This window comes from Sander vitreus, chromosome 22, assembly GCF_031162955.1.
Source record: "Sander vitreus isolate 19-12246 chromosome 22, sanVit1, whole genome shotgun sequence".
Lineage (NCBI taxonomy): Eukaryota > Metazoa > Chordata > Actinopteri > Perciformes > Percidae > Sander > Sander vitreus.
Window position 1 is genome coordinate 2397729 of NC_135876.1, and position 12167 is coordinate 2409895.

The 12167-nt window shown below is 38.3% G+C and overlaps 1 protein-coding gene across 1 annotated transcript; it reads left to right on the forward strand.

Annotated features, from left to right (window-relative positions):
- Positions 1-494: 494 nt before the first annotated feature.
- LOC144537262 (C-C chemokine receptor type 3-like) lies at positions 495-9037 on the forward strand. The gene is made up of 3 exons (XM_078280861.1): positions 495-715; positions 963-1162; positions 5817-9037. The coding sequence occupies exons 2-3, from the start codon at positions 990-992 to the stop codon at positions 6679-6681; spliced, it is 1038 nt and encodes a 345-aa protein (XP_078136987.1). The 5' UTR covers positions 495-715; positions 963-989; the 3' UTR covers positions 6682-9037.
- The last annotated feature ends 3130 nt before the right edge of the window (positions 9038-12167 follow it).

The following is a 12167-nucleotide window of genomic DNA, read 5'->3' on the forward strand; positions in this document are numbered from 1 at the left end:
GGACTTCCTGGATCTTATTCCACCATCTCACTGGTACCTGAAGTATCACCCCCTTACCAACCTAGCCCATTGCGGGGGGTTTTAAGTGCTGTTTTTGATCTAAACACCTGATTAGGCAAAGTGGAAACTATATGATGGAACTAATTCCAGGTGCATTGCAGAGAGCTTTGAGAATGTTAGCAGGAGTCTCTTCAGCACTCTGCTGGGTTCCCAAAGTCACAACCTTGTCTGGGACTCACTAAGTCTCGTCTTTATCAAACAAGCTGAGAAGTTTGTCTGTGGTCTTCTGCAGTATTTTGCTACTTCTTGTCACTGACTCCTCTAACTCCGGCACTATTCCAACATCAAGATGGTCATTACAGTAATGTGACATATTAACACGTGATGTGAACACAGCTTTAGAGTCTCAACTGAACAATCCAGGGAGGAGACTATAATTCAGAGGGTGTGTTGAGACAGTATGCTGTGTTTTTAGGCCATTCGTCCCCCTTATACACACACACACACACACACACACACACACACACGCACACGCACACGCACACGCACACACACACACACACACACACACGCACGCACACACACGCACACACCCACCCACACAATTCTGAAGAACTTCCTTCCCCTAGCTGGCTGACTTACCATGGAGTGACTTCAACTCAGTCAGACAGTTGTGGTCTAGACAACAAGCCGAAGCTTTTCTGCTGGCCGGGCGGTAAGTCATCTCAGCTTAGCATGATCCGTATTCTTAAGCACAACATCTTTTTTTTTTTCCTTTTTTTTCCTTTTTATTTATATGCTCCTCGCAAGTTGTCAGTTAAAGGCATTGCTTTCTAGCTCTGCCTATTTGCATGCCTCAAAGGAGCTTACACCTTAAAGCATTTATAATGGATTGATTATTTCACATTTATACTGACTGCATCATGTTGTAAATATTGAGGCTGCATTTTTGTTTATGACAGATTTCCCCGCTAACATTTGAGATCAAGATGGACTCCACAACAATATTTGGTTATGACTACGACAATGAATCGGTCACAACGGCATCACCATGTAGTTTGGACAGTGTCAACTATGTGGGAGCTTGGCTATCCATCCTCTTTTACTTTATGTTTGTCTTCAGTCTCTTTGGCAATGGGCTGGTCCTGGTCATCATCCATCGGTGAGTGGACAAACAAGCAAAAACTCTAAGCATAAATGAAAAAAGAAATTTAAAGAGACACATGGTGGTTTGGTTTTGCAGTTTAAAGCATTTATTTATTATATATATACATATATATATATATACATATATATATATATATATATATATATATATACATATATATATATATGTATATATATACATATATATATATATATATATATATATATATATATATATATAGAACAAAGCCGTGAATCAGAGAAATAAAACGTGTTTTTGGATTCATCTCTAGAAGTGTAACTGTAGCAAGCATCTCACTATCACTAATGTTCTCCACATTCATATTTAGACGCAACAAATGATATATCCAGCTACAAAAAAGCCTAAAAGTCAGAAGTCAGAACAGAAGTACAACGAGGCGTTGTCATGGAGATGATACGCTCTCTAAACATGCAAACAGCCAGAGATAATCTTACCGTGGTCCTCAAAGCGGCTGCTTCTAACTGATTGTGTGTGATTACGTGACAGAAAAACGGAATGATGACATATTAACCGCTAATAAGACACTTTCATCTAAAAAGATATTGAAAATATGATTTTTTTTAAAAGATGTTAAAAACAACAGCCTACCTTGTTTTATTCAATGTGTTTTTGTTAGAATTATTTTTCGTCTTCAGGGTCGTCTTATATTCGGACCAATACGGTATATATATATATATATGTATGTATATATATATATATATATATATATATATATATATATATATATATATATATATATATAGAACAAAGCCGTGAATCAGAGAAATAAAACGTGTTTTTGGATTCATCTCTAGAAGTGTAACTGTAGCAAGCATCTCACTATCACTAATGTTCTCCACATTCATATTTAGACGCAACAAATGATATATCCAGCTACAAAAAAGCCTAAAAGTCAGAAGTCAGAACGAGGCGTTGTCATGGAGATGATACGCTCTCTAAACATGCAAACAGCCAGAGATAATCTTACCGTGGTCCTCAAAGCGGCTGCTTCTAACTGATTGTGTGTGATTACGTGACAGAAAAACGGAATGATGACATATTTACCGCTAATAAGACACTTTCATCTAAAAAGATATTGAAAATATGATTTTTTTTAAAAGATGTTAAAAACAACAGCCTACCTTGTTTTATTCAATGTGTTTTTGTTAGAATTATTTTTCGTCTTCAGGGTCGTCTTATATTCGGACCAATACGGTATATATATATGTATATGTATATATATATATATATATATATATATTAGGGCGTTAACGCGTTAATCGCGATGCGATTAAGGGCTGGATGAAACCAAATCCAAAAACATTACTACAGCTCTTGCGAAACGGGTGGCAACTAACTGCAGACCTGTCAGCATCGTAGAGGACTCGGGTCTTAAAGACGTACTACGGTGACCTGTCTCGTTGCCGTCGAGGGGGACAGTAGTTTCACCACACACAGCCTGTATGACACGGAGAAAGCAGCCACACTGGAACAGCTGCAAGGTGCTGCAGACGCTGTCTCATTAACCGGTGATCACTGGACGTCAGTGAGTAATCAACATTATTTAGGAGTTACTAAACACTAGATTGACTCTGGTAAGGATAGGGATTTTTAGTTTTTTAGTTAGGTACTTGGAGGAATTGTGCAGTAATGACAGATTCACACATTTTTATTTTGTTTACAGTAAATAAATAATTACAAATCTTAAAATCAAGTTCATAAAGTCACTTTCTTTGCATCCATTTGATTCCATTGCTTTCAATTGTTAATATGTACTTAAAAACTGTTTGAAATGCAAAATAATAGAATTTTAATCATGTGATAAAATATGCGATTAATCGCTATTAACTATAGAAACTCAGCGATTAATCGCAATTAAAAAAATTAATTGTTTGACAGCCCTAATATATATATATATATATGTTATACATTATTATTAAATCATTTCATTTTGACCATATGGCCTAGCAATAAACAAGCTGTTTTTTAATGTCACCGATTGTTGTTTAGTACCCTTCTTGTTTTTTCTTGTTTTTTTTCGGTCTAGGCACCGTTAATTATGTATGCGATTAATTTTGATTAATTAATCACAGAGTATGTAATTAATTAGATAAAAGTTTGTAATCGATTGACAGCCCTAATATATATATATTTATTAATAACCCACTGATGAAAAATGCCAAATGTTTTGTAGACATATTTTTGATTGTGGTCAGCGGAAAACCTCAAGGAAAAAATACATTGTGTTTCCTGTGGCTGCTTCACAATAAACAACCTGGACCCTATTTTCTATGTTTTTGTGTCTAAACGACTGATGGGAACAACAATCTTTGACATTGGTCCAGTATTAAGCGAGATCGCTGCAGTCTGCAGCGGAGAAACAATCTACAATATAAGTTAATAGGGCAACTGTCCAGCTTGTATTTACCTTCACAAAAGTTCTGTTTTTGACAGACTCAGATTATTATTCTAAGTGTCTGACAACATTATGGAAAGGATCCCTACAGAGATAGACCTTCTTAAAACCTCTTTGAGACCTTTCTGTTTAACCAGAAACAGCTCTGAAGTCGCTAGTGCTAAACCCACCAGACTCCATTTAAAAAAACAATACTTTTATATAGAGCCAACATATTTTCACATGTAAATCTATAAACTATGTGTTTATTTCAACCAAAACTAGAGTTGTGTTCGTTGGAAAAGTGGAAAGACTACCCAGAACAGCTTTTCATAGTTTTATTTAGTTTCTGTCGACTTTGAATGAAGTGTATTTTACGATGTTACTGTTCATTTACATGGAGTCTGGTGGGTTTAGCGAACGCAATTTTGCAGATGTTTAAAAAAAGGACTTACTCTTTAATATAAAGACTTGTAGACTTTTTTGAAGCTGGATATATCATTTGTTTTGTCTAAATATGAATGTGGAGAACATTAGTGATAGTGACATGTTTGCTGCAGTTGCATTTCTAGTGATGAATCGGCGAAAACACGTTTTATTTCTCCGATTCACGGCTTTGTTCTAACGCCGCTGGGCGCTCTCTCTCTTCAGTGTCTCTCTATCTCTCTCCACCATATAACGTTACTGTGCTTTTCGGGCGGTTGTTGAGGCTCCGCTCCGTCTAAAACTGCCATTTCGTAAAGCTGTTTGTAACGTAGAAATAAAAGGGATTATTGATAATATTATTTCTATAATTTTTAGCTGACTTCTCTATTGGCTGTTGAAAGAGGTGAAGTCTCTTACGTTCTAAAACCAGCCTCTGTGACTTGAACAGCTGAGTCACAGCGACACCATCAGCTGTGTGTGTGTGTGTGTGTGTGTGTGTGTGTGTGTGTGTGTGTGTGTGTGTATGTGAGAGAGATGTTACTGTATCTGTCCATCATCATTGCTAGTGGACCCGCCACTAGCAATGAAAACTATAGAGTTAAAGAATGTAAATACACTGAATGGCTATTAGTGAAAAAATGCTGACCATTAAAAGCATTAGAAATGGGATTTAATTAAATGAAAATCTTAAGGATTATACTTTAAATGTAAATGATTCTTCAAATGTAAACTGATGATCATGATACTTTTCCCACATCATTCATTTCTTAAAGTCTGCGGCATAGGGCGGGTGTTTTTATGATTCTGTATTTTTAACTAGAAAAAAATGAAAATGAAAAATGAAATTCATGTATAGGATATTTCATCTGTATTGTTCACTCTTACAGCTAGAATCCAAAAGTTTTAAAGATTTTAGTCTTGCCTTATGCGATTCTGACATAATTTGGGAGCCAGAATGGACAGAGCCGTTGAATGACAGGCTTCAGTTCTAGACCATTTATGGAACAAAGACACCCACTGGGAGAGTATAAGTCATACTAGGAGTTTCCTATTCTTGTATGCACAGAGAGAGTAATACAGTAGCTATCCAGTAGGTAAAGTTCTTCTCTCTAAGCCCCCTGAGTTACCTCCACTCTGTCACTGTCTGCCAAGTCTCCTTTCTCCACCCTGGTCTCCATCACTGCGCTCTCCCTTTGTGAGCAAACACATATTTCTGGTGGTCATGGAAACAGAAAACTACATTGTCAGAGATGAGCTCAGCAAACTCTCCCTGGGCCTCGAACTGAAAGAGTGCTTTTATTGCAGTATATTTTAGAGGGTTAAAGAGATGCATTGTCGGCTGCATGCTGAAAGGGTGACAGCTCAGGGAAAGTAAAGACCAATTCCTATGGTACCAAAAGAAATTGAGGCCAGTTTTCAGTGCACTGAAAACAACTTTCTTTTTTTTCACATTTAAAAGGCAAATGAACAAAAATCTATACTTTTTTCAGTACTGTTTTTGCAACTGTAGGCAAGACGGAAATTATATTCAATCATATCATTATTATTCCCTGAAGCATTGGCCTCTGAGAATTGGACTTATGATTCACTAAAGCCATAACAGTTTACTGACTGAAATGTTGGCTTTCATATCAGATCTTAAATTTGCAGCATGATCTTTAGCCAATTTGCCATTTTCTCCTGGACAATTGTACATCTTCAGCAGGTTTTTAAAGTATGAAGAAACCACCTAAAGTCAGTGTGATACATCAGTGTCAAAAATGCTTATATGACCTATAGGCATTTAGTATTTCCCTCCATCTAACTGTTGAAATGACCACCTCCTAGGTTTGAGAAGCTGACCACTGTGACCAACATCTTGCTGCTGAACCTGGTGGTGTCCTCCCTGATCTTCATGAGCAGCCTTCCCTTCCAGGGAGTCTACTTGCAGCTCTCCAACTGGATCTTCGGCAAAGTCATGTGCAAGATTGTTGGTATCGTCTACTATCTGGGCTTCTACAGTTCTGTCCTCTTTCTAACTCTTTTGACCTTCGACAGACACCTTGCAGTTGTGTACTCCTTGGGCGCGCCACGAATGAGGAATCAAAGATATGCAGTATTCTCCTGCGCTGTAGTGTGGCTGGTCAGCGGCCTGGCGTGCATCAGGCCAATGATTCTCCATACCACTTTCAAATATATGGGAAACATAACATACTGTCAAGACTTTCCTGGTGACTTAGGTTCTTTGAATGTAGAGCTGCTAAGAACATCTGCTTTTTACCTTCAGCTTATCCTTTTCTTGATCTTTCCTCTGGCTGTTATTATCTACTGCTACGTTAGGATTGCTATCACTGTCATGTCATCCCAGATAGTTACCAAGTTCAAGACAGTCAGGTTAATATTTTTCATTGTCCTGATGTTTTTTATGTGCTGCACCCCATTCAACATTGTATATCTAATGTACGAAAAAGCCAGTACCTCAGGAAACTGTCAGGAAACACGGAAATTGGCTCATGCTCTTCAAGTCACTCGTATCTTTGCCTATGTTTACTTTTGCATCAGTCCAATCTTCTACACATTTGTTGGAAAAAAGTTCCAGAACTATTTCAGACAGATGCTGGTGAAACGTTTTCCGGGGTTAAATAAGCATGTTTCGGTCAGTCAACAAAACAGAACCAATATGTCCACAAAAAGTACACCCAATGAGTTGTAAGAATGGGAAGCCCTTTGTTTCCCAGGCCTGCCATGTGTGCAACAAACAAAGGAAGTGCTGTTAGAGTTTGTGTTGTTTTTGGATTGTCAAGGTGGAAGGTAATGAAATACGTAAGTAGGGATTTAGTCTTGCCTATTAAATCTAAAATAACTGATTTTTGTGTTCCATCCTATTGCGAAACAAATATGTAAGGGATAATGTAGAACGAGGCAGTTATTATAGCGAATACAACCCCGACAGGGTGATCAGGTCTTGAACCAGCCTGAAGGGGTTGTTTTCGCTATAACAATCGCCTCGCTCTACATTATCCCGCTTATTACATGGCTACTTACCAAATAAATCAATAATTTTACACAAAATATTGATTTAAAAAGGAATTTATTGATTTAAATATGATTGTATTGCTTCAGCTAAAGAAAATAGTCCGTTCTGTCTCTACGGTTGGAATCCTGCGTCCATAGCAACGTGAACTCTGTAGCTGTTTAATGCAAAACCTTCGTCTATTACTCAACACCACAGTATCTCCCCCTCCTGCAGCGAATACATTTATGGCAAAAGCCACCAATCCGGGCACGCATTTTATCCCCCTTACGGGCTGTCGTAGTAGCCATATATTTTATGAGTCGGGCTGTTATGGGGTGCTGCCATGCTATCGCTAGCTATAGGTGGACAAATTCACATTAAACTGAACATTTCCGTTGACGGTGAAGTGAGACACGGTGAATGGCTTCTTTGGGAATATTTATGTTGACTTTTATGTCCTCATTCATCTTGTTTCCTTTTTGCACAGCCGCTGCAGTTGACCTTAAACATGTTGCAATGTAAGCTAACTAATTAGCGTTGTTGTCCCTACAGCTAAAGTTACTGCGTAGCGATCATAGACCATATATAAATATGTAGCGATCATAGACCATACATAAAGATGTAGCGGTCATAGACCGTATATAAAGATGTAGCGATCTGCGATCTGATCTTCCCCACTTTTCACCACAGCTGATAAATTACCCGGACTTCTTTCAGCGGATTGATATAGCTGCTGAGTGAACAGAACTGCCTCCATGGCAACGCTCTGCTATGCATGGCAACGGTGTGTTATCCTTAGCTACGGTCTGTTATCAAGAAATAACAGACCGCAGAATGCCTTAGAATTCAACCAAGCCATGTAATAAGTGCTGTATAACAATTTCTCAGGGACATACTGATTCATATTTTCTTAGCGGTGTTGCTTATTTCACCGTTCTCAAGCCATTGACATGTTTTGAAAGTTAGTCGTCAAAGTCCTGTCCAAATCGAAGCTCCTGTCACCTCTTTAAAGGGCAACTGTTATATAGCATTTTTAGGTTAATACTAGCATTTTGTGTTGTTTGTACTAGAACATGTTTACATGATTTAATGTTCAAAAAACACTTCATTTTTCTCATACTGCCCACGGCTGCTGCACCTGTATTCACCCTCTGTGTGAGACGCTCTGTTGGAGCGCCTGTCTCTTTAAGCCCCCCCGTTTCCTGGAATCTGCGCTTCGCTCCGCAGCCTGCACTATTGTTTCACTAGTATCAGAATAAAGGCTTCTAAACCAAATACTACACAAACGGACATGTCCCAGCAGTAATGTTACCCGAAATTGGGGAGAAATTACCAATATCGGCTGCCAAGATTAGCTACAGCTATGTGGCGTTAGCATGCAGCTACTTATACTTACTTATTTAGCAGTAGGCTAACGTTAGATTACGAAATCCGACATTATAACATTGTAGAAAAGCATAATTTGTCCCCTTTAATGTAGACTAGTTAGGCAAGTTTAGCTGAGCTGTCAGAAAAGATGGTTCCCTACAGAAAAAACGCACCACTCCTGCTCTGTGTATACAAATCTTTTTGCCTTTCTTTTTGACTTCTTGTTTGTCTCACGAGTCTGGGTTGTGGTTGGTGTAAGAACTTGAGTTACAATATAGCAGCATTAACTGTGGCCAACTGACTCTGTTGGACATCTGACAGAAGAGTATCTCATAGACAATCCATATATAATGAGCTTCTCTAGAACAATGAATCACGTGTGTACACTCATTGTCCAGTCATTTTCCATATTGCTGGCTTGTTTGTTTGATTTTGTCCATGTAGTGTCTTATGTGCAAAATGTTCTTCATAAAATTGCTTTTAAATATTGTAAAAAGACAGTTGATTTTGAAGTACTGTGGTGATTGATTCATTGTCCAAGTTTTATAAGAAGCACATTTAGATAAGACCAAAAAAGGGAGTTAAACGCTTCATGATTGGTTGGTTTTTGATTGAGTTGGCTCTTGCATTTCCCGGTGTAAAGCTAAGCTAAGCTGCCTGATTAAATCAAACCTTTGAATCAGTACGCTACATGTTTTTGTTTTTTACATCCCTTTAACTTGTTTTCCTAACCCTAACCCTTGTCATACAACATATGAACATCAAAACTTAGGTATGCTTCTCTACTTTCAGTCAATGTGCTCATTTAAGCATTTCTTCCATTCGCTGCCCATGTTAAACATCCTTGACATTTCCACGCAAACGCACAGCGAACCATTGTTTTTGAATCGCTGATATGCCCACATTTTATAATTTTTCCACATACATTTTGTATCAATACGTTCCCAAAGGACTTGCGGCGCTGAAGATGAGGTCATTTCACTTATGCCACCTATAGTTTAGGCTGTCTGAGCCTTTCTTTCACAGGTCGCTCTCAGTGTCCCTTCATAGACTTTTTCACGGCAGACATGTTGACATGTCATAGTAGGAAAAGCACAGGTGTATTCAAAACCATTAATGATGGCTGCATTCCACTTAGGAGAGGCCCTGGTATTGTGTATGCTGACTCACTGACATAGCTCACTGGGACACTAGATGGAACTGAGCCATCGTTAAGGTTATCAAGAGATTGCAGAAATGCCTGCTCGCTGTCCGATTGTCTGATATGAATGGAATTGGATTAATAAAAATAAGGTTCTAAAAATATGAAAAACAACAAAGCTATACTTTACCAATTCTCTGCAGTGAACTGACGGAAAAATAAAAGAAGCTATAGGCTACTTTTAAAATATTATGGGAAATATTATGTGAAAGTACCCTCAACTAGAGAATGACTCCCACATATTATGGATTGATAAGCCTAGACCGCATATCTGGTCATAAAAATCAACATAAATACAACAACGTTACATGACTTTTTTTTTTTTTTATCCATGTTGTTTGTTTTGTCGATGTCCTCTAGCTACTCTCTTTCTTTCACACTATCCTCTAAAGTCTGTCTTGCCGCTATCAACAGTTTCCGCAGTAACCTGACTCACTGTCATCATCAGAAACAGCCGACACAGCCCAAAAACTGATCATGATACTTTTTTGTGTACAAATAAATTATTGTTAACACACATACACACAAACACACTCATTAATTAATTTTATTCTAATTTAATTTTAAATAATAATAATAAAAAAAAAAAAAAAAGAAAAGAAAAAAGGATGAGGCCACACAGTTAGTGGGATCTTGGAGGCCCCCTAGAGGTCGGAGGCCCCCGGGCACCGGCCCAATCGGCCTGGTGGAAAATCCGGCCCTGGGCCTAATAGGCTACGTGTTTCAATAATTCATATCATGGCATAGTAAACCGTAATTATTTCATAGGCTACATTCATATCTGAAAAATATGGTATGGAAATTCATTCAACATAAGTCATAACAGGCAAATAACACCAACCTAAAGTATCTTATTTGAACATTTATAACCTAAACTAACCTGGCACTGCCTCCGTTTTGGCATCTGCTGTGATGCGCAGTGCTGGAATGGAATGGAATGGAATGGAAATTGATTTATTTGAAACAGGGACAATGCACAAATAAACAGTAAACTTGTTAAACAAGAGAATATGTCTTGGGCCAGGTTATAGCAACAATTGCTAATTTCCACCTGTAGTCCCTGGGCAGGTATGTTGCTCGGACCATGCGCCGCTGCCCTTTTTCCTCCATAAACTCCGCTCTCAGCTCCTCTGCCAGTTGTTGCATGAATTTCCTCCTGGCAATTTTACTGCTGTTGCACTCCTCGGAGAGGATGTGTACAATGATTCCAGCCAGTTCGAGGATGTATAAAGTAATATGAACACGTAGACAGCCACCGGCCATCTACGTGTACCGTGCCTTTCACAGAGCGAGTGCCCGGCGCTTGCCTTCTGATTCAGAACAGAGTCCATTCACACTGTATTTATTGTAGTAGCGTACATTACCGAGTGATGCCCACACTTCTTACTCGAGACCGCTAGTTACGTTTCTCTGACAGAGGCGATGATAGTTACTAAGCAACCAATATACATCTTCAACCACGCGAAAGATTAAAAACAATACCGCGGAAATCCGAGCGGTCAATATGACCATGTTTGGACAAAATAGGTAATAGTGACTGTATTTTCTTTGCCTTTTGTGCAATGTGTATAAAAACAATGTTAAATGAAAATATAGACTCTTGTAGGAAAAGTCAAGCCAGCATGATTGTATTTCTTTATTCAGCAAAGTTATTACACATATACATTTAAAAATGGTCAAAATGACCGTCATGGCTGTTTTAGTGTTAAGCTATTAATCCTGTTTAGCTTTAGCAATTTAACTATTTAGCATTCACACGCATTTTCTGCAGGAAATACATTTTCTAGTAGTTCTAGTCTCCACCCTCTTTACAGTTTAGAATTTGTTAAGGTTTATGACCTAAAACCTGCAAAACTACTGACATTTCCATCAGCCTTAGCTGTACTTTGTGGTGCCAATCAGCAAATGTTGTTCTTATTTCCGAATGTACGTATCAGTGTGGACCCGTATCATGCAAAAATAATCTGCAGTAATAATCAGTTTATTTCTGGCCACCATTAGTTAAGAAAACTGATAATACAATCTGCATCTTAAATTAATTTACTTTTAGCATTTAGCTCAAAGCATAGCTGTGCCTAAGTACAGCTTCATAGAGCCACTAGCATGGCTGTGGACCATCTTAATTGTCATTTCTGTTGGGGCGGCCAATGAAACTATAGTCACTTTCAACGTATTGTGTGTGTGGATACAGACATTATACACTGATATCAAACGAAATTCGCTGCTAATGGAGTTTAGTTAACACTGTAGACATGCGTGGAGTCCATTCAAGGCAGAGAAATGCGGGACTGTTGTGCAAATAAGCAGTGTAGCTAACGTTAACTTTAGCGTTAGCGTTAGCATAGCAAGCTAGCGATTTTTAAAAATGTTTCAGTTACAAATATGGTTGCAAATTTATATGTACAGGACTGTGTAGAGCACAAAACAAGACCGTCGTAATTTTTAAATCAATTATTTAAGCCGAAAATACTTACATTTATGGATCTCTCTGGTCGACGGGGCAGCCATGTTCCTTGTTGCGCAATTAATCTGGATAGCCCTTGCTATTCAAGTAAGCTTGCGTCCTTACTTGGCGTTAAGGGGTATATAGCCCTTTCCCTTAGCCCTACCCCTC

Coding starts and splice junctions, on each gene's coding strand:
- LOC144537262 (XM_078280861.1), top strand. CDS start 990: ATGGACTCCACAACAATATTTGGTTATGACTACGACAATGAATCGGTC. Junction 1,163..5,816: donor GTCCTGGTCATCATCCATCG/GTGAGTGGACAA, acceptor ACCACCTCCTAG/GTTTGAGAAGCTGACCACTG.